Genomic DNA, 27,854 nt, shown 5'->3' with positions numbered 1-27,854 from the left:
CACATGTACTTGGCAGCAACACATATGCTTGGGCACCATATGCATCAATTATTTATATTTGTTTTTGAAAATATAGTCAGAGACCTGGGCCCTACACAAACAGGATGAGAACGCTATTCAGGTCTCCCAAAGAAGAATTGAAAGAGCTATGCTTGGAATATCACGTTTCACTCAAATGAGAGAAAGAATCCGGAGTTCCGACATCCGTCGACGATCAAGAATCAGGGACGCTGTCTCGTTTGCCAAGGTGTCGAAAATCAGATGGGCTGGTCACGTAATGAGATTTAAAGATGACCGCTGGACTAGAGCTGTTACCGACTGGATTCCACGGGATGTCAAAAGACCGCGTGGCCGCCCACCTACCAGATGGTCAGACTTCTTCATCAAGATCATGAACGATCGGTTTGAGGCCCTTCATGTTCCCGGAGCGAACAGATGCCATTGGGCTACACTAGCACGCGACAGGGACAAATGGAGACGTTACTGGCGCCCGCTCGAGCAAATCGACGATTAACGGGAAGTTAAGTGATTAAGTGATTAAGTCAGAGAGACAAAGATTCATATTCTTGAACTGGGGAATGATCCATAGCATACTTTTTTTTTTGAAGTAAATAGATTTTATTTGGAGGATTTTTAGGTATGGAGGGAGGGAGAGGGAGTGAGAGAGCAAAGTTAGACACGAAAGCATGAAAGTACACATCTCAAGAGGGGAGATGCGGGCGACACACGTGCTCGGGAACCACATGTGCTCGGCCACATGGGTGCAAGCAGCACATGGGCTCAGGCAGCATATGCGCCCATACTTTCTTTTTTGTTTGTTTGCTTTTTGGGTCACACCCAGCGATGCTCAGGGGTTACTCCTGACTCTGCACTCAGGAATTACTCTGGCGGTGCTTGGGGCACTATATGGGATGCTGGGAATCAAACCTGGGTCAGCCGTGTGCTAGGCAAACACCCCCCACCACTGGACTATTGCTCTGGCCCACATACTTTCTATATGGAGTCCTGGGTTCAGTTCCTACCACCACATGATCCCCTGCACACATCCAAGAATGACCCCTGAGCAACAAGTCTTTGTACCCTCCTCACAAAATAAAAAGATCCACATTCCTAAATTAACAATAATTAAGCGCTGAATTATATAGTCTAGTTGACTGGAGGATGGCCTGGTGACAGCCTGCAGAAATTTTTAACTGGTTTGTAAAAAAAAAAAATATTATTGCTGCTCTTTTTGTTTTTATTTTGAGGCCACATCCAGTGGTGCTCAGGGTTTAATCCTGGATTTGCACCCAGGGATCACTCTTGGCAGGCTCAGGAGATCATATGTGGTGCCAGGGATTAAACCCAGGTTGGCTGCATGCAAGGCAAGTGCCTTACCTACTTATTATCTAGGTTGTGTAGCAGTATTATAAATAAGGAGGTATATTTTTATTGTAATGCTTTTTTAAAATTTCTGCTTTAGCAGGTCACAAAATATTTTTCTAATTTTCATGGTCTGTTGGTATAAAAATGCTGATAACCACAATAGTAAAGCATTGCTATAGAATTTTAAAGTGATAAAAATGCATCCATTTGGCTGGAGTGATAGCACAGCGGTAGGGCGTTTGCCTTGCAAGCCGCTGGCCCGGCTGAGTCAGGTTCGATTCCTCTGACCCTCTTGGAGAGCCCAGCAAGCTACCAAGAGTATCTTGCCCGCACGGCAAAACCTGGCAAGCTACCCGTGACGTATTCGATATGCCAAACACAGTAACAACAAGTCTCACAATGGAGACATTACTGGGTCTGCTTGAGCAAATCGATGAACAATGGGAGGACGGTGCTATAGTGCTTGCCCAACCAATGTTTATTGAACAACTACTCTGTGCCGGGGAAATCGTCTTGATTTATGGCTATAAGCAAATACTGAGATTAACAAATAAGGAAATAAACAAACAAATATGGACTATATGAGATAGCAATGAATGCAAGAAAGAGAAATTAAAATAAATCAGGGAGGAACTGAGAGATATCTTAAGTATAGAGCACATGCATATCATGTACAAGACTCTGAGTTTATGGGCTGGAGCAATAGCACAGCGCGTAGGGCGTTTGCCATGCACGCGGCCAACCCGGGTTCGATTCCCAGCATTCCATATGGCCCCCTGAGCACCGACAGGGGTAATTCCTGAGTGCAGAGTCAGGAGTAACCCCTGTGCATCGCCGGGTGTGACCCAAAAAGAAAAAAAAAAGACTCTGAGTTTAATCCCAGGCCCTACATGGCCTTTTTAAAAAAAAAAATTTAAATTTTATTTTCATAAGGTTGCTCACATTGATTACATTCAGTATTTCAACACCAACCCCACCACCATTGCAACCTTCCCACCACCATTATTTATTTTTATTTTTATTTTTTGCTTTTTGGGTCACACCTGGAAATGCACAAGGGTCACTCCTGGCTCATACACTCAGGAATTACTCCTGGTGGTGCTCAGGGGACCATATGGGATGCTGGGAATTGAACCTGGGTTGGCCGCATGCAAGTGTGCTATCACTCCAGCCCCCCACAACCGTTATTTTTAATTTTGCACCACCACTCCAGCCTGCCTGCCACAGGCAGATGCTAAATAATTTATTTCCTATTGCTTATTATGAGTATCATAAGATGTCGCTCCTGGAATTCTAAAATTGCAAATGATTGGGGTCCGGAGACATCTCTGTAGGGAGCTAATCCGTTTTGAGATTCATTTGTGAGTCTCTGGATTATGGCCTGTGACGTGCTTAAATATCACCCGGATGCAGTTACGGGGCAGAGGCAGTTAATGGGTTTGACAGCCAGGACCCCCTGAGAGGGTGGAGAGATGGGGAGGGATTATCCCCGTTACCGCCACCTACATAGCCTCTTGAGCACTGAGCACTGCTGATGGGTTCTGAGGCTCCTGACCCCACACACCCCCAATACTGCATCACCAGACCCGAACTGCCCAGCTAGAGCAATACCAGGAATGGCCTCCAAGGAGTTCCAGCACTGCTGAGTGTGCACTTATATTATTTATTTATTTTTTTGACTTTTGGGCTTTTTGGATCTTAGCCAGCATAGCTCAAGTGTTACTCTTGGCTCTGAGCTCAGGAATTACTCCTGGCGGTGCTCAGGAGACCATATCGGATGCCGGGAATTGAACCTGGGTTGGTCACATGCAAGGCAAATGTTCTACTCGCTGTGCTATCCCTCTGCCTTGGCACCTTCTTTTTTTTTTTAAATGTCAGGCAAAGAGGTTTGGGGATGCCAGGGTAATGGGGGTGTGGTCACTTTAAAGGAGTGGTCAGAGAAGGCCAAACAGATAAAGTGACATTTGAGCACAGACTGGGGAGAAGAGCAAAAGACGAGCACAGGTTATCTGGGAGATGGAGTTCCAGGTGCATTAGGTGTGCTTAGTCTGTCCTGATTTCAACGGTCAAGAACAGTCAGAGGAGGGGCTGGAGGGATCGCACAGGGGGTAGGGCATTTGCCATTTGGCTTGCACATAGCCAATCCGGGTTCAATTCCCAGCAACCCATGTGGTCCCCAGAGCGCCGCCAGGAGTGGTTCCTGAGTGTGGAGCCGGGACTAACCCCGAGCATCACTGGTGCGATCCAAAAAGCAAAAAAAAAAAAAGAACAAAAAATCCAAAACCAAAACAAACAAACAGACACACAAAAAAACAAAACAAACAAACCAAAAGAACAGTCTGAGGACTTTCACCGGAGAGTGTAACTTGAAGTAGGCACAGGAGAGATTTTAGGCGCAGAAGCCCTTCCAGGTGGAGGGACAGGGTGACAGCGTATAGATGACAATGAGTTGATTTCACGTATCAAGTGAGGGTCCTTGCTAAACCGAGCAGAAGCGATGTGAGGGGTTTGGAGGGAGCCTGCAGAGCCGAGCACAGGGGATTTACATCTGACACCTCAGGAAAAGGGAGTGTTGGAAGACATTTGAGCAGCAAGATAAATGTATTGTCTGTGGTGTGAACTGGCACGGAAGCCTGGAGACAAAGAGGGCAATTGAGGAGCAGGGACCTGTTTAGGAAACTTTGCCAGTGTCTGTGAAGCCCCTTTGTGTCAATTTATACTGTTGTCTCTGGAGAAAAAAAAAATGCAACAGAGAGTGTAGACATAAGGAACAGTTGTTATTATTGCCAAGGAACTGTGAATGTGAGAAGCAGAGGGAAGAAGAAGAAATAATTTCAAAGAGTCATTTACAAATATGGATCCATTGATAATTTCATCTTTGACACAGCCTTGCGGCTTCTCTCTAGTCGTTAACATTCACCCATCACAGACACGTTTGATTTTATATAGGAACAAATTTCACAGCACACATTCAACTTCCATGCAGGAAGTCACAGTCAGTGTTCTCACCACCTGAGGCTCTGTGGAAGGCTCCAAGTCTTACTTAGATGAACATGTTATTACTGTTTTAACAGGTGGATGAGTGTGCTAGTGTTTCCTCCACTGGCTAATTTACTCACTCAACTGAAAACATTTACTGAAAACCTTCTGTGTTGCAAAGACCTTATGAAAGTATTGCAAAGAACTCTGGGGCTGGGGAGAGAGAGAGAGAGAGAGAGAGAGAGAGAGAGAGAGAGAGAGAGAGAGAGAGAGAGAGAGAGAGAAGAACTGGAGAGCATCCTTCGGATGCTGGAGGCCCAGCTTCCATCCCAGCAACGCATGTCCCCCAAGCACTCATGAGAATGACTTCCCAAGCATGAACCCTTGAGCACAGCTGACTATGGTCCCTAAACAAAACATCCCCCTCCCCCTAATGTGACCTTGAATTTTGGCTTACTGGTTAGCTCCCGGTTCAGAAGCAAATTATGGGTTCTCCAAACTTTTCTTTCTTTCTATATGAAATGAGGACAATGAGGGTCTGGAGAGATAATATAGCAGTAAAGGCATACATGAATGACCCAGGTTCAATCCCCACCATCCCTATCTCCCTTGGTCATGTGATCCCTGAGCACAGAGCCAGGAGTAAGCCCTGAGCATCCAGGTGTGGCCCCAAACCCAAGAACATAAAAAGTAAAATTAATAAAATTCAGGCAATGAAAAAAATTTAAGGTGAATGGTAAGTAGGGCCATCAAATGAACTAATGAATATGTGCTTAGAACAAAACTTGGAACCTAGTAAAAATTCAATTTTTTCCTGTAATTACCATTAACTGTAGCTGTTGTATGACTTTTAATTGGTGAAGGAAATATCCATCAATTAGTAATATCCACCATTTAGTAACTATTAAAGTAATACAAGGCAGGGGTAATAATACCACTCCTAGTTTCAGAAACCAACTGCAAGGCTGAGGTGCAGGGAGCAGGCCTGGGACCCTGCCCTTCCCCAGGCCTGCAGTGGAGGGAGGAGTTCTAGCTGCAGTTCGCCCGTTTACAGGCACTGCCAGATGTGTATCACTGTCCAAGTTACTTTTCTCTAACCTTATTCTCCCATCTTTTAGGTTGTTGATGGACGGTAGGACGGAACAGGGAGGATGCAAGGCATGATACATGTCAGCATTGCCTAGAGGGGTCTGGGGGCAGGGGCATTCCAAAGTGGTGCTGAGGGGACCTGGGCCCCCTTCCTGGTGATTCTCAGTTAACCGCACCAGTGGTTCAATACAAGGCCCCAGGGATGTGGAACTTGCGGACCTCCAGCACCACATCTAGAGATGTGGGACCATGTGATGCCCTCAGCCCTGTGCTATTTCTCTGGCCCCAAGTTCAAATCTTTACCTGGGCTGCTTTCTTTCTTTCTCTTTATTTTTTTGGGTTTTGGGCCATAACCAGCAGTGCTCCGGTGTTACTCCTGGATTTGTACTTAGGAATCATTTCTGTCAGGCTCCAGGGACCTTGTAGAATGCTGGGGATTGAACCCGGGTCAACCGCCTGCAAGGCTAGCGCCTTACCCGCTGTACTATCACTCCAGCCAAGTATACCATTTAAATGTAAATGAATTAAATGCCACTCAATATTTCTTTCCATCTATGCATTGGCCACAATTCAGATGCTCAACAGCTTCATGTAAATTGTAGCGGCCTCTGGATTGATCAGACACTTCTGGGGTCAGACAGAGACACTTCCGCCATAACAGTGCCCTTCTGTGCCACTACTATGGAATAAGGGTTTGTAGAAGTATATACTTCCAGGGGCTGGAGTGATAGTACAGTGGGTAGGGCACTTGCTTTGCCCAGACACCATATAGTTTCCCAAGCTAGTCAGTAGTGATCACTGAGCACAGAGCCAGGAGTTAGACCCCTGAGCACCATCCAGTGAGGCCCAAAGACTATATATATATATATATATATATATATATATAATGTAGCACTGTCACACTGTCCTCCCGCTGTTCATCGATTTGCTCGAGTGGGCCCAGTAACATCTCCATTGTGAGACTTGTTGTTACTGTGTTTGGCATATTGAATATGTCACGGGTATCTTGCCAGGCATTGCTGTGCGGGCAAGATATTCTTGGTAGCTTGCAGGGTTCTCTGAGAGAGGCAGAGGAATCGAACCTGGCTCAGCTGGGCTAGAGGCTTGCAAGGCAAATGCCCTACTGCTGTGCTATCGCTCCAGCCCATATATATATATATATATATATATATATATATATATATATATATTCTTCCAGGGAATGGTGCAATCTGGGATATTTACCCTGTAATTAATAATACAGCTCAGGTTTCCTTAGTTCCAGCCACCTGCTGTGCAAAGGGCTGGTAGCAAGGATAGGGCTGGACCATGGAGGCCTAAGGTTCAGATTTGAGCCACCATCTGACTTGTCAATAAGCCATGATCCTTTCATCAGTGAAATTCCTCATTTGGTACTGGGGGGCAAATGAGTTCTTTTGTTTTTTTTTTGTTTTTTTGTTTGTTTGCTTTTTGGGTCACACCCGACAGAACTCAGGAGTTACTCCAGGCTCTGCACTTAGGAATTACTCCTGGCAGTGCTTGGGGGACCATAGGGGATGCTGGAATTGAACCCAGGTCGGCTGTGTGCAAGGCAAGTGCCCTACCCGCTATGGTATCGCTCCAGCCCCAGGATGAGTTCTTTAGCTTTTTTTAAACTTTCCCATTCAGCCATGCAATCAGTCTTTTGCCTGCTGCTTTGTGCTCCCATTTTGATAAGGAAACGTGACAGAGAAATGGTGACCTCTTGGCATGGCTAGCTGTGAGCAGGACTTCTCTTGGTGGCTGTGTGCCAAGGTGAGTGGCTGTCACTGCTCAGAACCCTGTCTCTTCCAGGGGCCACCAGTGGCTGCTTTTGGGTCTTACCTAGCAATGCGTTGTGCATGCCGTTGCAGGCAATACTGTTGGAAGGTTCTTCTCTGTTTTCCAGGGGTCTTGTTGCCTTAACTGGTTGGTCACTGACTCAGTGGAAAGAAGCACACCATGACCAACGGTTGTGGAGTGGGGGGGTCTCCAAACCGATTCTCCTTGCTAGTGGGCGAGGGACGGTGATCTTCTGATTTGATCTAGAGAGAGTCACCCAAACTGCATGCTCAGCCTTCACCAGCAGTATCCTTTCAACATCTCTGCTGGTCCCTTGCTTGCTGCTGGCTGTGGTGGAGAGAGAGGAGTGGTTGTATGCTCGGAGGCAACTTTGTGTTAAGCAGCCTTAGACATTTAGGCAAGATGTTGCCTTTTCTGGCTGTTCTGGGTAAAAACTTTTCTTTCTCAGGGCCAGAGAGATAGTCCAGCCAGTAGACTGCTTGTCTTGCAAGAAGTCAGCTGAGTTTGTCCTTGGCATCCCGTATCCCTGACCACTCCCAGGATTGAACTCTGAGTACAAACCCTACAAACCCAGGAATAAGCTGGAAGTGGCCAAAAAAAAAAAAAAAGTTGTTTTTGTTTTTTATTCTCTCTTTGACAAAGGAACAATCACGAGGTTGGGGTACACACTGCTGACCCAGGTCTGATCCCCAAATCTCTGAGCCCTTTCAGAAGTGATCCTGGAGCGAGGAGTAAGCCCTGAGCACAGCCAGGTTTGGCCTCCAAATGAAGAAGAGAAACAAAATCCTGAAGGCATCCTAGCACCTCCCACTGCCTCGGTCCTGCCCAGCTGTTGGACCAGGCGCTGACCTGAGCATGAACACGTGACCGTGTGGGTCCCTCCATCTGGATCACACGGGAGGTGTAACATAAGATGGGTGTTGTGTCAGCCTCGGGTTTTCCTATAGAAACAAGAGTGTGCCCTGAGAGTGAAAATAAATAAGGAATCTGTGACGTGAATAATTAGAAACAGAACGGTCTTCCACTGGAGCGAGCTTTTGCCTTTCTTTTCGAAAGCAACAGGACATTTTGGTGGGTTTTATTTCAAGTTAAACTTGTTTAAAGGATTGAAAAGTTGCTTTAAAATATGGGTTTAAAATATGCAGTCACTTTATAAGAAAGAAAGGGGACAAGACCCTGGGTGAAAGCACTGGGACTTCTGATTTACCCTTCCTGTTGCTGTTATGACCTTGGGTGCTTTGTTTAGCCGTACTGCCGCTGAAATAGGGTTCAAAATACCACCTATAAGTTTTCTCTTTTCTTGCCTCTCCCCACCTTCTCTTTTTCTTTTCAATTGGTTTGTCTCTCTACTTCTCCTTGTTTCTTTTTCACCTCCTTCCCTTTCTTAAGCTGAACCTCACCCCACCCAGGCCACCAGTGGAAAAAGGTTGCTGTTTTCAGCCTGATTGTGGGGAGGAAAAAATTCCTATGAATCACCCCCCTTCCCACCCACCTTGTGGTGGGCTGCTTGTGGCCTTAACCCAGCAGAGGCTGGGCTGTGTGGCGTGTACATCTTCCTGCCCCCCCTGCGTATGCACGTGTGTGATTACAAGCACGTGCACACGCAGACAACCCTACCTGCGTGTGTGGCTGCGTGCGCGTGTGCAAGAGTGCTCCGCCCACCCCAATAGCCTGCAAAGCCTCCTGTGTGCTTATGTCTGTGCGCGCGCGCGCGCACACACACACACACACACACACACACACACACACCCCTTGATGTGCGTGCACACACCAGCCCAGCAGTCTGCAAGCCGGGTGCATGCGTGCGTGTGTGTGTGCGTGCGCGTGCATGCGTGAGTGTGTGTGCGAGCGGTGTGTGTGTGTGTGTGTGTGTGCGTGTGTGTGCCCTTGTATGTCTGTACGTGTGTCTGTGTGCATGTGCGCGCACACGCCAGCCGGCCCGCGCGCCCTGGGCTGGGCTCCTGCCCTCTCGCCGGCCCGGGGCGGGCAGCCAGCACCCCGCCGCCCGGTGCGCGCCCAGCTGTTTCTATAGGAACCGCGGCCGCGCCTCGGCCCCTCCAGCCCCGGCCCCGTGCGAGCATGCCCAGTGCAGGCCGCTAGTTTGGCTCGGCTCTCGGTTTCCAGTAAGTGGCTTGCGGGACTCGGGCGAGATCCCCAGGAGCTGAGCCGGGAGTCTTTGTGTGCAGAGGGAGGCGGCGGCCGCCGGCCTGGAGACCCCGCCGGGGCGCTCCGGGGGCAGCACCATGCTAGCCTGCCTGGCCCGGGGGAACTTACTGGACGTCCTGCAGGAGGGCTGCAACGAGGTAACCGTCCGCGCCCCCCTCTCCCCCCAGCTCCCCGGCTCCCCTCGCCCCGCGCCTCCCGCCCCATCTCGAGAAAGGCCCCCTCCGCCTCCATCCTCCCAGGGGGTTCCCGGGACGCACCGCCCGCACCGCGGTGGGGGGCGTGCACTGGACCCAACCCGAAGGGCCGGCGGCTGCTCGCATCCCGGAGCGCAGCGCAGAGTGGGTCTCTCTCCAAAGGCGGAGGTGGCCTCCATCTTCCCGGGAACGCGCCCAAGGGAATCACCGGGGAAGCCCCCCCGCCCCCCGGACTCCGGCTGGAGCTCGAGGGGTGAGCCTGGGGAGCGGTGGGGTACCGCTGCATTGGCAGAAAGTTTGAGAGCTGGTCTGTGCGCCTTGAAGTTAAAGTCGCTTTCTGCACCCCGGGCAGGAGAGGTCAAACCCAAGGCCTCCCCCCTCCCCTTACCCAGAGCGAACGGGGCCCCAGCACCCCCAGTTTCTGGGCCCGACTCAGAGGGCGCCAGCACTTGCTTCTTTTCTGTGTGAGAGTGGGTGTGACAGGCGTTGGTGCCACGCGTGGCCCTGTTTCTCACCCCTGATTTTCTCGGAAAATTCTCAAAAATCTCTGATTCGCATTTCCTTGTGCCCCCTTCCCCCCTGAGATTCTCTGGGGGAGATCCCTGCCCCTTTGGGTTACCTTATACCAGCCTCCCCCTGGAGACCCCAACAAGCAGAGGTAGATGATCTCCATGTCTTGATTCCTTTTTCCTGCCTCCCTCGCTCCTCCGGTCCCTTTTGGCTCTTTGAAACGTGAGGCCGTGTATCCAGCAGTTGGTCCTTAAACAATGAACACAGATGCATCTGACTCCTGTGACCACCCGCCTGCCGCCTCATCCTCCCAGGATCCTTCTCCTGCCCTGAGCCAGGCTCTTTCCAGGTTCCTTTCTAATTCCTCTTCCTAACTGGGGGGCTCTGCAGCCTGACCTGTCTCAGAACCGTCCCTGTGCCCAAGCTGTTCCTTGCTCCGGAGACAGAGTAATTACCGGAAGCCTGTGGGCCTTGCTCACCCACTGAGTCAGAATTTTCCTTTGGCAGAGCCCAGTCCGCACTCCATGGACGTTTGGGCAGGGCTCACATCTTTGTACCTTCCTCTGGACACACAGACGAGGGAACTAACAAAGAGCTACAGTCCGACGTGCAGACTGGCCAGGAAGCCACAGTTTCCAGTGCTCGCAGAGAGCCTGGCCCCTCTGTCCTCATTCTGCCCCCTGGGTCTCAGGCTTCATGCCTCTGGCTCATCGACCAACTGGGGCAGAAGCTCCTGGGGTTCCCTCCTAGACTGGCTTAGTCTTAGCTCAGCCCCCAGCACTCATGCCCCCCAGTCTGATTAGGGGGAGACGGCAGATCCTGAGCCCTGCCCTGTTCATTTCTCCTTTCACACCTTTCAGCTCAAGAGCTCGGATATGGCTGAAGAGCAAGAAATGTGACTGTCTTTCTCATGGTTTGGGGCTTCCATCATATCCATCAGTTTTTGTAAAATATCAGGGAGAAAGAGAATGAGTGTTTTCTCTTCGAGATGGTAACAGGAGCCTTTGTAACAGTCAAAGTCACAACTTGATCATTAATTGATCTCTTGAAATTGTGCAGTGATGCCTCTTTGCCGCTTGATTTTTCTGCTCAGCTGGTAAACTTCTTTCCACCCCTTCCGTGGGCTAATGTATGATCCATTCCTTTCTATTTATAGACTTGAACTCTGATAGCCCATAAGTATGCATGGGTTCTCTGAGAAGTTGACCTCCTCTAAATAATTGTGCTAATAATATGCTTGGTCTCATTGGTCCCTTAGAGTTTAGCCTTTTTTTTTTTTGTCACACCCAATGGTGCTCAGGGCTTACTCCTGGCTCTGTACTCAGCAGTCACTCCTGCCGGGGCTTGGGGGACCTTCTATCGGATGCTGGGGATCAAACCCCGGTTGGCCACATACAAGGCAAGCACCACGCCCATTGTTCTATCACTTGGGCCCCGAGTCATAAAGAATTACGTCACGTTTCCACATCCTGTGTCATGTTCAGTGCTACCAACTCGTGTAGCACTGGGCTTATTTCAGAGTGGAGAGGGCAGTGTTTGACCTTCTCCTGCCTCCAGCAGCTCCTAAAAGATCCAGTCTTTCTCAGCCTCTTGTCTGAGTCATGTGATAAGGAGGTCAACCGGGACTTTAGTGTCACTTCAGCACCTCTGAGAACTCGCGTACCGAGGCTAAGAACACCATCGTGTTTCCCAGTTCGTCACCGCCTGGGCAGGAGCCAAGCATCACCCAAGCCGTTCTTTATAGCTCCGTGTGGTGAGGTGTGGCCTCATTCTCTCGGGCAGAGAAAACTGCCCCAGGAAAAGCCTCCGAGGCCTTCCCGATGGGTTAGTTACAAGTTTCAGCAGCAGAGAGAAGCCCTGTGCTCCCGCCCGAGGCTTTCCCGAACGCACAGTTGCCTGTGTTCTCCAACCATATGTCTCCACGCGTAACGTGCACAACGCGATTTTATTCTGTCACATTCCCTGCAAGGAGCCCCAGCCTCAACAGCCCTGACAGATGACTCAGAGAATGGCTCCATGCCAGCCAGCGCGGGCCACTCAGTCCTGCCTGCTGGTACAGTGGGTCTGCGTTGTGGATCATTTACAAATCTTAGCCTCCTCCGGTTCTGTGACCCACCCGGCTCCCCCTCCCTGCCTCGCCACACCCCCACCCTGTCGTGTTCTGGGCCCGATCAGGCTTTCACAAACACACAGACACACCCCCACGCCTGCCTCAGAACTATTTGTTTTCTTTGACACTTGGTATTGGGGTTGTCATACGATTGTTGTCTTCGGTTTAACGTGCCAGTGGGCATTTCTGCCTTTGTTTTCTGGGGGTTGAGCATTTCTTTTTTTTTTTAATTTTTCATTTATTTATTTATTTTGCTTTTTGGGTCACACCTGGCAACGCACAGAGCTTACTCCTGGCTCATGCACTCAGGAATTACTCCTGGCGATGCTTGAGGGACCATATGAGATGCTGGGAATTGAACCCGGGTCGGCCTCTTGCAAGGCAAACACCCTACCCGTTGTGCTATTACTCCAACCCCATAGGCTGAACATTTCTTGAAAAAGACTTAGGTGTTTGTGCTGGGAGGTTTTAGTAAATGTGAGGCTAATATGCTTTAGTTGATTGTCAGTCTTTTATTGGGTGTCACGGTAAATAAAATTATTAAACTAATTGAAAAAGATTAGCGTTTGTTGAGCTCAAAGAGGTAGTACGGTGGGTAGGGTGCTTGCCTTGCATGCAGCTGGTTTGGGTCAATCTCTGGCATCCCATATGGTTCACTGAGCACTGCCAGGAGTAACCTTTGAGTATTACCAGGTGTGGTCCCTCCAAAAAAAACATTAGACTTTGCCTTCCCGTGATTGTGTGTGTGTGTGTGTGTGTGTGAGTGTGTGTGTGTTGTGTGTTTGGGCCAAGGATGCAGTTCTCAGGGCTTACTCCTGACTCTGACTCAGGACTCAATCCCTGTGGGGAGTTCGGGATCTGGTGGAGTTCAGGCAACCCCTGGTGATACTGGGGATTGAACCCTGGTTGATTGCATGTCCTACTTGATATATTGTTGCTTCAGCCCTACCTCTAAAGATTTTTTTTTTTGCTATTTGGGTCACACTGACCATGCACGGTGATTACTCCTGGCGATGCTTGGGGGACCATATGGGATGTTGGGAATCGAACCGGGTTGGCCATGTGCAAGGCAAAGGCCCTACCTGCTGTACTATTGCTCCAGCCTCTCTGAAGAATTTTATATGGAGAGACTTATAGGTGTACCAAAAAAACAAAAAAAATATATGGGAAATTAAAATGATAGGTGTCATAAAAGAGGTCGTGTTTGTGGGAGTAGTAGAGATAGCTTCTCCTTGATAAGGCGAAAATCACCAAATATTTACCAACCTACCTGTTCAATGAGGTCACTTGTTTTTTTTTTTTTCCTGCAGATCTGGTAAACATGCAGGCAAGCCCTCACTCAGTGGTTGTTCAGAGTTAGTGTATTTCCCAGGCACCATGCCAGACTGGAAATAGAAGTGACAAAGCATGGAGTCTGTGCCATAGTGAAGCGCACAGGCTAAGAAAGAAAAAAATCAAGGCCCAGAAAATCCTACCTGAGATTATGGCGCTAGAGGAATCCTGCTTGTCCGAGGGAGCCAACCTTTGTCTCCAGTGGAGTGAATGGCTGGAGACCCAGGGAGTTAGAGGGGAGGATGAGGAAATCCTTGGTCCTTGGGGTTGCTTTTGTTTTTGTTTTTTACTTTTTGGACCACACCCAGCAATGCTCAGGGGTTACTTTTTTTTTTTTTTTTTGCTTTTTGGGTCACACCTGGCGATGCACAGGTATTACTCCTGGCTCTGTACTCAGGAATTACTCTTGGCGGTGATCGGGGGGACCATATGGGATGCTGGGAATCAAACCTGGGTCAGCCGCATGCAAGGCAAACACCCTACCCCCTGTGCTATCGCTCAGAAGTAACCACTTCGGGGTTACTTCTGATTCTGCCATCAGGAATTTCTCCCCATGGTGCTCAGGGGACCATATGGGATGCCGGGGATCGAACCCCAAGTGGGCCACATACAAACAAGTGCCCTACCCAATGTATTATTGCTTGGTCCATGTTTACTTCACAGACTTACTTTAGCAGATAACCGGGGAGATTGTCCCCTAACCAATTTCCCTTCAAGGAGGAAGGTAGAAATTTCATCCCTGTGTTGAGAACCATCTGCTTGGTGGCCCCTGGGAGATGCAGGAAGAATCTTGGTGGGGTTCCCTCCCGTGGAGGGGTTCCTTTGAAGTAGCATGAGTAAGGAAGAGTTAAGTAAGGGGGGCAGCTGCAGAGACCCTCTCTCCTCAGTGCTCTTTCTTCTATGGAGTGAAGCCACGACTTCCAGACGTTTCCACAATGCACTCCTCTGTGCTTTGCTGTAGAAATTAAGGGCCTGTTTAGCATTAATGTTCCAAGGCACCATCTTCCCCAAACCTCCTTTTTTCCTTTCCTGACTCTCCTCATTGGCTTCGTTCCCACAGTCGTCAGTGCCAGCTAAACAGATGCTCCCTGGCAGCCGACTCTCAGGCTGCTTTATGTCCTCGTGGTGAGCAACGGGCTGGCGGGGTGAGTGGACAGTGATGGGGCACTGCCTGCCAGGTGTTTCTGCCCCAGGCCCTTCAGAGCGTGTGGGGAGCAGGGAGAGGCCTGATGGACCCTGACTGGCTTTGTTGTGTAGGCTGTGAGGACCGAAGGTTCAGACTGCATTTCTGTCTTTGGTACTATCCAAACTAGGCCACATTTGAGTGGTCAGGTGTGGTGTGTGGTGTGTGGTGTGTGGTAGGGAACCAATCCCAAAGGCACTAGGGCTGGGTGCCAGGCTCTGTTTTGAGGCTGAAGGATATTTACCGTACACATAGGGATAGAATATTCATTCATTCATTCATCCACATCGGCGCTCACCTGGTAAAAAGGTAAAGGTAAAGGCCCTCCCGTTGATCGTCGATTTGCTCGAGCGGGCCCAGTAACGTCTCCATTGGAGACTTTGTTGTTACTGTGTCTGGCATATCGAATACTCTCGGTAGCTTGCCGGGCTCTCCGAGAGGGGCGGAGGAATCGAACTCGGGTCGGCCATGTTGGCCGCTTGTAAGGCGAACGCCCTACCCGCTGTGCTATCGCTCCAGCCTGGTAAAGTGGATGCATAAAGGAACAGGATGTTCGTGTAGCCCCACTGTGCTCCATGGACCATATCTGGTACAGGACATGGAACTGGGTTGACTGCAAGGCAAGCGCCTGAAAACCTGCACTCTCTCTCTGACCCACAGTTATTTACAAACAAGGTAAGGGGGAGAGAGCACTGGAGCACTGGGGGTGGAGCACCCTAGCACTGCGTGGCACCCCTGAATGACCAGATTGAGTCCTTGTGCCCAAGGCACTACTGAGTTTGTCAAGGACCAGGGATGTGCCCTCTAAGCCCTAAGGGGGACGCCCCTATTTTTAAAAATGATAATTAAAATACGGAGATGGAATTCGTTACAGTGCCACACACTCTAATTTCTTCGACTCCTGGGCTGACGACTGTTACAAAGAACCCTGTCTCCACAGTGGTATAATGATATTTTCACGTGTGAGCTTCATTTTTTTTTTTTTTGCCCAAAGTAGGCACCTGTTTCATTGATTCCATAGACAGTGCTTCCTGGCTCATCAAAGGCCTGAAAGAGTTAGCACTGTAGCACTGTCCTCCCGTTGTTCATCGATTTGCTCGAGCGGGCGCCAGTCACGTCTCACAACAAATTGTGAGACTTGTTGTGACTGCTTTTGGCCTATCGAATACGTCACAGGGAGTTTGCCAGGCTTTGCTGTGAAGAAAAAAACACAGTTGGGGGCTTTTCCTTCTAACAGTTACAATCCCCAAAATTTCCAGCCTCCAGCTTCCTTGGCAGTTTTTCCGGTCCCTCCCTCTCCTCAGCCCCTCCTCTAGCTGGAGGGTCTCTCTCAGCCGGGATCTGGTTTCACTGGAAACAGGCTGGTTTCCTTCCTGAGCCCTGCAGCTCGCCTCCCTCACTGCCTTTCTTGTTCAGGCTTTGCTGGCTCCTTGGCCATTAGAACAGCAGGTCCCCCTAAGGACCCTGGTGAAGCCAGGCTTTTGCAACTCTGACCAAACCTCCCGCAGGAAGGCCCTCTGACCTTGATGGAGAGCAGATGGAACGCAGGGACTGCTGCGAGCACCAGCTTGTGTGGATGAAAGGGCAGGACCCAAAGGAAAACAGGCGGTTTCATTTGGCTCCAATTTGGACAGGATGGTCTCTTTTTTCTCTTTCTTTCTTAAATTGTATTTTCATACAACTGTTCAGGGCTGGAGTGATAGCATAGTGAGTAGGGCGTTTGCCTTGCATGCAGCTGACCTGGTCGACCTGAGTTCGATTCCTCCACCACTCTTGGAGAGCCCAGCAAGCTACCGCGAGTATCACGCCCGCACGACAAAGCCTGGCAAGCTACCTGTGACGTATTCAATATGCCAAACACAGTAACAACAAGTCTCACAATGTTACTGGGCCCGCTAGAGCAAATTGATGAAAAGCGGGAGGACAGTGACAGTGACAGTTGTTCACAATAATGGATTACATTCAATATTTCAAAACCAATCCCACCACCATCGCACCTTCCCACCACCATTACACGTCCCCAACCACCATAATTTCGAATTTTCCCACCAACACTCAAGCCTGCCCAATGGGCAGATGCTAGATAATTTATTTTGTATTATTCATTATGAATAGCATGAGTGCAAAAGTGGCCGCAGGCTCCAGGAATTCTAAAATTTTTAAATGATTAGGATCCCCAGGCATCTCTGCATTGAGCTGCTCATTTCTGAGATTCATTTGTGAGTCTCTGGATCATGGCCATTAATGCATTGAAATGGTACCTGGAGGCAGTTCGTGGGTGTGACAGCCAGTACCTTGTAGGGGTGGGGAGATGGGAAGGAGTGATCCATCCCTGGTCCTTGAGGCCTGCAGTTTGCATTCACGGCAGGATTGTCTCTTATGGTAAAATTACCACCTAAATTGTCTGATGAGGGCTGGAGTGATAGCACAGTGGATAGGAACGTTTGCCTTGCATGCGACTAACCCGGCTTCGATTCCCAGCATCCCATATGGTCCCCTGAGCACTGCCAGGAGTAATTCCTGAGTGCAGAGCCAGGAGTAACTCCTGAGCATTGCTGCGTGTGACCCAAAAAGCAAAAATTAAATGAATAAAAAAATAAAATAAAATTGTCTGATGATCTGGAGTGTCCTGGTTGAAGCCGGTGAGAGTATGGGCTGGCCAAGGCCTCACACCAGCCACTTCTTGGTTTCACTACGGTTCTTCTTGTCCAGCATTGCCCAGTCTCTCTCTTAAGTCAAATCCTGCTCACCAGCTTTGATTGTGGCTGTTTCTACTGGCCTTTCCCCCTGAGGTCTGTCTTTCTAGATGTCTGGCTTATGCTCACAGCCTTTTGACTTCAGCAGAATAAGTGACAGTTGTGAATTCTGGCCTGTTGGGAGCTCTGTGCTATCACCAACATCATATGTTTGTCTTGCTTTTTTATTTTATTTATTTATTTATTTATTTTTGCTTTTTGGGTCACGCCCAATGATGCTCCGGGGTTACTTCTGGCTCTGCACTCAGGAATTACTCCTGGCGGTGCTTGGGAGACCATAGGGGATGCCAGGGATCGAACCTGGGTCGGCCGCATGCAAAGCAAATGTCCTACCTGCTGTGCTATCTATCACTCCGGTCCCTGCCTTGCTTTTTAAAAATTAACTTGGTTGTGACCCGGAGACATAGTCTTGCTTTGCATGCTGCTGACCTGGTTCAAATCCCCGGCACCCCATACAGTCTTCCTAGAACCACCCCGAGAACAGAGGCAGGAGTGAACCTTGAGCACGTGCCCAGAATCCACTCAGAAGGTAGGGACAGAAGATAGGGTTTACCATCTTACAGGATCCCGGGAAAGGCTGGGGGAAAAGCAGAAGCTGTGGGAAAGATGGAGCAGAGTGTGAGCAACAGAGATAATCCGCACACGACTGGCAGAGTGGGTCCCTCTGCTCTGTGCCTCGTTTCTGGCTCCTTCTGTGGGTGGCTTTATTCCCTTTCATCACAGATGGCTTCTCTCTGGGGTGGACAGCATGGCCTGTGGCAACATCTGTTTTAGATCTTAAATGTTGTCGGAAAGAAACTGAGAGACTGATTCCATTTCTAAACTCCGGATCAAATGACACAACTCAGCCAGCCCATGGTGTGTGTGTGTGTGTGTGTGTGTGTGTGTGTGTGTGTGTGTGTGTGTGTGTGCGCAGCGGGCGCTGGCGTACCCACCTGGGGCCTAGCACTGTCCACGCGTGGGAACACTCACATTTGTGCACAAGGGGATCATCGCTATTAACTGGGCAGTTGCAACGCCGTTCGCTCGTTCGTGAGGGGAACTTGGTTGTGGTCCTACTGTGTGCTCCTCAATGCTTGTGGGAAATAGACCAAAAATTGGCAGCATGTGAGATTCCAGATATTCTTGTTGTGTCGAGCTTGTTGTAGCTTGTCTCCATGAATATTTGGGGTCTTGCAGGGAGGGTCCCCAGCAGTGCTTAGGGTCCAGGGCCACTCAATATGATGCTTGGCCAGGCCTCGAGGGGCCTGACTGTTGGGTGCTTGGCTGATAATACGATGCTGGTTGTTTGTGGTAGTGCTGAGGGGGCTGGGGGCAAGGGGTGCTGCGGATTGAACTAGGGGTCTTGCACCTGCTTCACCCTTTCATCTGTCTTCCACCCCTTTGTAAATATTTTTTTTTTCATTTTGGTTTGGTTTTGTTTTGCTTTTGTGCCACACCTGGTGATGCACAGGGGTTAATCATGGCTCATGCACTCAGGAATTACTCCTGGTGGTGCTCGGGGGACCATATGGGATTCTGGGAATCAAACCCGGGTTGGCCGCGTGCAAGACAAATTCCCTACCTGCTGTGCTATCGCTCCAGCCCCTTAAACCTAAAAAAAAAAAATTTATTTTGGACCCATACCTGGCATTGCTAGGGCTTCCTGGAGGGGCTCAGGGGACCATATGTGGTACCAAGGATTGAAACCGAGTCAGCTGCATACAAGGCAAGTGCCCTACCCTGTACTATTACTCCAGCCCCATGTATGTATGTTTTCAGGGTGTTGCAGGATACCCCGAGTTGTAACTTCAAAGGAGGGGTGAGTTTGGAGGAGGAGAAAAAGAAAGGAGAGACCTAGGCTATAGGCTCAGGCCCTACCCAGGGAAACTCTGCTTTTTTTGTGTTGTATGGATTGGAGTTTCATGTGCTGTAATTTGAAGTAAATAATGAACCCCCTTCCAGAAAAAAAAAATAAAGAAGAAAATAAACTATTTCAAGCCCCAGAGAATAACAGCCTCTTGAAAAAACATATGGTATTTCATCTGCTGCAAAAAAAAAAAAAAAAAGAAAGAAAGAAAAACACAGCTTTAGTACATTTTCAAACCAAACTACAGGATCTGAGAGAACAACAGCATGGTGGTGTTTAGAACTTCCGCCTTGCAACCCTGTAACGTACAGTCACGAGTTCAAGTGTCCAGCATCCCACATGTGCAGGGCGTGACCAGCATCCCTGCCCCCGCAACGCACACAAAACCAAACTGCAGAGCTACTCAGGGCTCAGGCACGTACCACTTGCCTCTTTTAAGATAAACACCTTTGTGGGGGAAGGTGAGAGGTTTTTTCTTGTCTTCATATTTACTTCTTTCTTCAAATCATTTTTTTTCTTTTTGCTTTTTGGATCACACCCAGCAATGCTTAGGGGTTACTCCTGGCTCTGTACTCAGGAATTACTCCTGGCAGTACTGGGGGAACAATAGGGGATGCCGGGAATCGAACCCTGGTTGGCTGCTTGCAAGGCAAATGCGCTACCTGCAGTACTATTGCTTTGGCCCTTCAAATCATTTCTCTCCAGCTAGTTGTAGGCATTTATAGAAAGAACAGAGTCTTGCTTATATCTTGGGTGAGAAGTGTACAGGTACCTGCAGCTCTAATGGGGAGATAAACCAAGACTTGGGTTAGTGGTTGGTGGCCCAGTCTAGACTTCATGGTAGGGCTGGACACGTCAGGCCTGTGGGTTAGCATTGCTTCCTCTTGGGCCTGGAAAATAGCTAATTGTTTTTTTCATGAGCTCAGGCTTTGCATGAGTGAGACTTTAAGTTTGATCTTAGCACATTGGTGGTCTCCAAGCACAGCTGGGAGTAGCCCCACCCCCCAATTCTGCTGAGGGTGTTAAAAAAAAAGTTGCTCCACTCAGCTGGAAATTTCTGGTCAAGAGTGAGTTAACTTTTTTTTTTTTTTGAGTTGCCTTTTGAAAAAAAATCTGGTAACATATATATAGACACAGTCACGACAAAGGCCATTCTTCGATTTAAAAAGTTCTTACAGAAGTTGGAGCGATAGCACAGCGGTAGGGCATTCGCCTTACAAGCGGCCAACATGGCCGACCCGAGTTCGATTCCTCCGCCCCTCTCGGAGAGCCCGGCAAGCTACCGAGAGTATTCGATATGCCAGACACAGTAACAACAAAGTCTCCAATGGAGACGTTACTGGGCCCGCTCGAGCAAATCGACGATCAACGGGAGGGCCTTTACCTTTACCTTTACAGAAGTTGGAGCTATAATACAGTGAGTAAGGTGTTCACCTTGCACACAGTTCACATGGGTATGATCCCCAGCATTCCATATGGTCCCCTGAATCTTGTAAGGAGTGATCCTGAGCCCAGAGCCAGGAGTAAGCACCCATCTCTGCTTGCTGCAGTCCCTCAAAACAAACAAACAAACAAACAGTGCTTTTTACCAATCACATTATTAAAACAGCAGACTAATTCTGTATTTAAATTGCTTGAATCTGGAGAGAATGGAGAACATTCCCTACAGTTTAGTGTTTAAGCCTCTCTTCCGAGATGACACTAGGATACAGCGGAGAATCCAGCCCCCTCCCGTCCCCCCTTCCATCACTCTCCTCCCTCTAAGATTGGCCTTCTCTGCCCCTTCAAGCCCAGACCCAGGCTGCCCCCTAAAACTTAATCCATGCAATTGTTCTGCCTCTGAAATCCCCGATTTTCACACTTACCATTCCCCTTAAACTTCCTCTTGTGTTTTGGTTCTGGGGTCACACCCAACAGGGATGCAGGATATTCTCCCGCTCTCTTGGGATCACTCTGGTTGTACTTGGGACCGTGCAGTCCCAGGGATGAACACGGGCCTCCTGCATGCAATGCATAAGCTCCGTTTATTGAGCCATCTTTCTGTCCCCTAAACTTATGGGGAGGAGGGGGCTGTTGAGCCATACTCAGTGGTGCTCAGGGCTTACTCCTGGCACTGCACTCAGGGATCACTCCTGGCGATGCTCGGGGAACCACAGTGGTGCCAGGGATTGAACCAGGGTCAGCCTCAAGTAAGGTCAGTACCTTAGCTCTTTTCTTATCTCGCTGGCCCATAAGCTTAAATATTATATATCACTATCACTGTCCTCCCGTTGCTCATCGATTTGCTCGAGGGGGCCCAGTAATGTCTCCGTTGTGACACTTGTTACTGTGTTTGGCATATTGAATACGTCACAGGTAGCTTGCCAGGCTTTGCCGTGTTGGCGAGATACTCTCGGTAGCTTGCCGGACTCTCCGAGAGGGGCGGAGGAATCGAACCTCGGTCGGCCGCATGTGAGGCAAACACCCTACCCGCTGTGCTATTGCTCCAGCCCAATATTATATATATTAAAGCATATATATATATAAAACATGCGTATCTATCTATCTATCCACTATCTACCTACCTATATCCTCCTCAGGGCTGGAGAGATAGCACATGGGTTAAGATGCACGCAGTGCCCTCAGCTGAACGTGGCTTGATCCCCAGTACCACACGATCCCTGAGCGTTGCCAGACCCTGGAGGTCCCAAGTACTGCTGAGGTTTTAAAGGGTTTCTCTGGCCCTGCAGGGCCCAAGCAGCACTGCGTCTTCTGCCTCTCATATCAAGTTCCAGTCTGGTTGGTTAAGAACTTGAAGGATCAGGATCGCTGGGGTCTCCTGAGCATCCCTTCAGGATAAACATGAAGAAATCGTTCCTCTTCCTCTACTCTTGCTGCTGTGCATAAGGGCTGCATTGAGGTTAAACTCAGGACCTTGTGCTCATTTGTACACACACACACACACCCCTCCTTTTTTTCTTTCCCTGCTTGCTGTGGCAGTATTGCATTGTCCTGGCTTTCATATATGCTGGGCGGAGATGTTGGAACCCTTGGTTGTGCTCTTTACCCATAGGCTGTTGTGGTACTCACTGCTGGTGCTCACTGAGGTTTGCGTTTCATTGACTGTGGTGCTTAGACTCATGTTTCTTGGGGATCACACTCTTTTTTTTTCTTTTTGGGCACACCCGGCCATGCACAGAGGTTACTCCTGGCTCTGCACTCAGGAATCACCCCTGGCGGTGCTTAGGGGACCATATGGGGTGCTGGGAATCGAACCCGGGTTGGCCGCGTGCAAGGCAAACGCCCTACCCGCTGTGCTATTGCTCCAGTCCCGGGGAATCACACTCTTAAGTCTTGTTTTATATTCCCTGGCTGTGGAATGGCCAGAAATTACTGGCAGTGCCAGGGTTCACAGATACCAGAGCTGGCAGGACTGTGTTAAGCACATGTGGTGACACTTGGGATTGAACTCATAGCCATATGCTTGACGACAGGCAGGCTGAACCATTGAATTCTTCCTCCACCCCACCCCTCCTCAAACTTCCTTTCAATCATGCCGACTCCCCCTGAGCCTTCTCTCTTTGGTTTACCAGCTCTCCCTTTGATTCTCCCCTCGGGGATTCACATGCCTGCTCTGGTGATCTGGCCTTTCTCTCCACTTCCTGTTCGAGATTCACTCATTCTTGGTTTCCTTTGCTTGTGACCCGACCTGCTGAGTGTGTCCAGATGCAGTCACATGCCCTTGCTGACTGACTGTCCCCGCAGAGTCCCCGCTGCTGCAGGAAGTTGGTTACTGTCACTGTTCTGTCCGCGTTTCCTGAAGCCCCTTCTCTTCTCCTTCCCACTCTCAAGGGATAAACTGGCAGTATCTATGAGATCCTATTTTTTTGTTTGTTTGTTTGTTTTGCTTTTTGGGTCACACCCGGCGATGCACAGGGGCTACTCCTGGCTCTGCACTCAGGAATTACTCCTAGCAGTGCTCAAGGGACCATATGGGATGCTGAGAATTGAACCCTGGTTGGCTGCATGCAAAGCAAACGTGCTACCTGCTGGGCTATTGCTCCAGCCCCTGACTGATTTTTTTAATGAGGAGGGGACACTTGGATTTGGTCTCCTTCCACTTTCCTCTTCCTCGCTCCCAAGTTTCCCCCAGAGATGCCTGTTCCTAGTTACGCTGTTGGGAGGAAGGGGTCCACAGGGTCCCCAGGACCTTGCAGCATCTTTTGCATCCTCCTTTTGTGCCTCTTTCCCCTTCCCTCCGCCTCTCATGGACAGATGCTGTCCTCAGAAACCCTATTCCTCTGCTCTAGCACTTGAAGCCACATTCTTCGCCCTCTACACACACACACACACACACACACACACACACACACACACACACACAGAGTTTTTGGCTCTTCGTCTCACAGATACTGTCCTCAAAAACCCTCATTCCTCCGCTCTACCACTTGAAGCCACCTTCCTGGCCCCATACAGACACAGACAGACAGACACAGATGCACACGCACACACACACACACACATACACACACACACAGATATGATTTGGGACTGTTAAACCCAGGAAGTTCTCCTGGCAGTTCTTGGTCAGGCTGCTGATTCCATATGAAGGTCCCAGGATGTCACAGTTCAGGCCTTGGGTGACGGGCATTACACGGGCCACCCCAGTGGTATTCAGGGCCACACCTTGTGAAGTTCTAGGGTCATGTGGTGCCAGGAATTGAACCAGCCTGGTACATGACAGTACAGTACACCCCTGTACTGTCTCTCTGAGCCATCTTGTATTCTTTTTTTCCTGTAATTTGCAACTCCTATTTCTTTTTTTATGAGGCAAGTAATATATTGATATCAAAACACAGTACTGTACAAGAAAGAAAATTCAGGCTAATATTTGTGGATACTATAAAATGTGAACCATATATAAATATAGATACTTAGTACTTAAATGTATAGACTAAAATTTATGTATGTAATACATATATATGTATATAACACTCAAATTTGAGGGGCTGGTGGGGAACTCCTGACTCAGTGCTCAGGGGTTGCCCCTGGTGGTGCTCCCACTCACTCTCTGGCCAGTGCTCCTGGCTGTAGTGTTTGTTTGTTTTAGTTTTGGTGCTGGCTGGCAGATGTGCGCTTCATTGAGGTACTCACACACACTCGACAGCCTTGCATCCCACATTCTGGCAGTGCTGGGTCTCAGACTCTGAGCCTTGCGCACGTGGGCTGTGTGCCGGGGATGGAACTTGGTGCCTCACTCTTGCAAGGCGGGTGCTCTTTGTCCCCTGACTTCCTGTCTCACCACTGTACTTTCATGTATAATGAGAATATTTTGGGAATCAGCATCATGGGGTAGGAGAACTCGTTATATTTTTTTTGGGGGGGGGGTCACACTCAGCGATGATCAGGAGTTATTCCTGACTCTGCACTCAGGAGTTACTCCTGGTGGTGCTCGGGAGACCATATGGGATGCTGGGAATCGAACCTGGGTTGGCTGTGTGCAAGACAAACTCCCTCCCCGCTGTACTATCACTCCAGCCCCTGAAGATTTTTTTTGAATAATTCATGGTGTAAATCAGCAGCGTGCAATGTGTGCTGGGGACATGGAAAGAATTTGCTCACAGGAGCAGAGAAACCACTGAATAGGGAAAAGGTGCTTTTTATTAGTGTGGAAAAAGCTTCATATTGGAAAGGATTTGCATCCCCAGAGGCTGGAAAACAGCTTCACAGAGAAGGGAGTAGGAGGCCGGAGTGATAGTACAGTGGGGAGGGTACTTGCTTGCTATGTGGCCTGCCCAGGTTCCATCCCTGGCATGCCCACTCTGGTTCCCTGAGCCCCTCGGAGTGATCTCTGAGCACAGAGCCAGGAGTAAGCCCTGAGCACTGCCAGATGTGGGACGAGAGAGAGAGAGAGAGAGAGAGAGGAGTCAGTGGGGCACTGGGCACATACAACACATACAGCCAATACAGGAGTTGGATGATATTAAGACACTCAATTTTATTTTGGTCCTGGGGCCACAGCCAGCAGTGCTTAGCGACTGCTCCCTCCTCCCATGTTCGGGTGCTTGAGAAAACCAGGATCTCCAGCCCCTGGATGTGGAATTTAATCTTGAAGATAATGAAAGACCAGTGACAGGGGCCAGACAGAATGTGGAGAGGAGGTTGAGGGGGGTTGATTAGAATTTTTGTTTGGGGGCCACACCCAGCGATTCTCAGGGGTTACTCCTGGCTCTGCACTCAGGAACTACTCCTGGCGATGCCTGGGGGACCCTATGGGATCGAACCCAGGGCTCTATAGGGTGCAGGGCATCAAATGCAGGTCAGCTCCACGCAAGGCAAGCACTGTATATTCACTCCAGCCCTGGCTGAGCTTTTATATTTTAGCAGACAGTCAGATCGAAGCTGCTGCACTTCCTGTCCTTCCTGGTCTTCAGTTCTCTTCCCCAAAGGTACCCTGTGCCAGTTTGGCCTCAGATGGTGCAGCAGGCTTGGGGCAATGCCCATTTCCTCTGTCCTGTGGATAGCATGGCCAGTGCTTTCCTCTGCAGTGCATTGGAGCGGGAGATCTGGTTGGCCGTGTCTTAGCTACGAGGATATTGGAAAACTTACACAGCCTTCCAGAACCTCATCTCTAGAACAGAGATACGAGAATTGAATTAGGTAAAGATAATGAGACAAGAATAATGACCACGAAACAAACAACCGTGTGGCAGGCGAGCCCTGTTCCAGGAACATACATTAGCTTGCTAAAACATGAATAATATCCCACAGTGTTTAGGCCTGGAGAAGTTGTGCTGTGGCTAAGAGCCTGCCTTGGTCCTGCGTTCACATCCATAGTGTCAGGGTCAGGGACGTGTCTCCATGGCAGAGCACTGGTCTGGCATGTCCGAGGCTCAGTTCTGACCCTAACACAGATACAGCAAGAACAAAATGGCAGCAAAACCAAACAAAAACCGGGGCAGGGAAGAGGGCTCAAGAGGAACACGGGAATGCAACACCCCCAGCACTGCTGTTTGTGACCCCCAGATTAAAGCAATAAAGAACAAATTCTGGGTGTCCCATGTGTGCTGAGTAAGCAAAGTACTGGTAACTCAGCACCTGTGGTTCCCAGCACAACCAGCACTTCCCGGCCTCACCGCCGGGTGAGCGCCACAAAGCCAGGTTTGAGCACTGCATCTAAAGGAAGTGCAAGCTAGGGCAGGAGGTAGGGCATTTGCCTTGCACACAGCCAACCCGGGTTCAATCTCTGATACTGCATAGGGCCCCCAGAGAACCAGGAGTAAGCCCTGGGCACTTCCGATGTGGCCCAGAACACAAGCCCAACAAAAATAACATTTACTGGGGCGGTTCCCAGGACGTTTCTCAGGTGCTCGGCTTCTCGCGTCTGTGCTGGATTTAACCGCCACCATGTCGAGCAAAAGGGCAAAGACCAAGACCACCAAGAAGCGCCCCCAGCGCGCAACATCCAATGTGTTTGCAATGTTTGACCAGTCACAGATTCAGGAGTTTAAAGAGGCCTTCAACATGATTGATCAGAACAGAGACGGTTTCATTGACAAGGAAGATCTGCATGATATGCTTGCCTCCCTGGGGAAAAAAATCCAACCGATGAGTATCTAGATGCCATGATGAATGAGGCTCCAGGTCCCATAAATTTTACCATGTTTCTCACGATGTTTGGTGAGAAGTTAAATGGCACAGATCCAGAAGATGTCATCAGAAATGCCTTTGCTTGCTTTGATGAAGAAGCCACTGGTACCATTCAGGAAGATTACCTGAGAGAACTGCTTACCACAATGGGAGATCGGTTTACAGATGAGGAAGTGGATGAGCTGTATAGAGAAGCACCTACTGACAAAAAGGGAAATTTTAATTACATTGAGTTCACACGCATCCTCAAACATGGAGCGAAAGACAAAGATGACTGAAAAGAACTTCACTTTCCAGCCAAAAGCTCCTTGTTGCCAATTTGGGTATTTCTGAGATTTTCTCTTAGAGCCTATTGCATGTCCTTAGCTGTTGCCTTTTCTTATTGTACTTATTCTCAGCCATTTTGGGCACATGCATCTCTATAATCAGACTGGAAACAGGACTTACTCTTATTTACAGAATAGAAAATAGGGTAATTTAACTTACCATCTCCTCTCCCCCAAAATAACTGCACACAAAATCTGTACACAGAGTCAATATATTTTTTCAGAGAAGGTTATTCACCCAATTTTTTCTGAATCATAATTAAACTTTATGATAAAAAAAATAACATTTACTTCATGATGGGGACCTAAGACTTATTAGATTCCTCCCCTGTTTCCTGCCGGTCTCCATACTTTGTCAGTAGCTGATCTTTTGGCCTACTCCCCTCTTCCAAAGGCTTTACTGAGTCCCACAAATCAACATAAGGGAAAAGCAGAGGAGATTTAATTTAGGGTCAGGAAGCAGCCAGTGAGTTCTTTCCAGCATTATTTGAAAAGGAAGTACTTAAGGCTTAGAAATAAGCTGTACTTCAACCAAATTATAATTTAATACCCTTAGCTCTTCAACT

The 27,854-nt window shown here is 49.1% G+C and overlaps 1 protein-coding gene and 1 pseudogene across 3 annotated transcripts in view; both read left to right on the top strand.

Moving 5' to 3' along the window:
• DIXDC1 (DIX domain containing 1) overlaps window positions 1-27,854 on the top strand; it is an 84,735-nt gene that overhangs the window by 3,835 nt on the left and 53,046 nt on the right. For 2 of the 3 annotated variants that reach the window (XM_056107498.1, XM_056107496.1), the window contains exon 1: window positions 9,269-9,536. The exons of the other annotated variant lie outside the window; for it this stretch is intronic. In XM_056107498.1, the coding sequence (XP_055963473.1) occupies window positions 9,477-9,536 (60 nt within the window). In that variant the 5' untranslated portion in view covers window positions 9,269-9,476. Of the gene's footprint in view, window positions 1-9,268; window positions 9,537-27,854 lie in introns of those variants that run through there. 3 annotated transcript variants of the gene reach the window in all.
• On the top strand, window positions 26,657-27,563 carry LOC130016806 (myosin regulatory light polypeptide 9-like; annotated as a pseudogene).

Source organism: Sorex fumeus, unplaced genomic scaffold (genome assembly GCF_029834395.1).
Source record: "Sorex fumeus unplaced genomic scaffold, SorFum_2.1 ptg000169l, whole genome shotgun sequence".
Taxonomy (NCBI): domain Eukaryota; kingdom Metazoa; phylum Chordata; class Mammalia; order Eulipotyphla; family Soricidae; genus Sorex; species Sorex fumeus.
The sequence above is the reverse complement of the archived record's forward strand: the minus strand, read 5'-3'. Positions and strand labels throughout refer to the sequence as shown.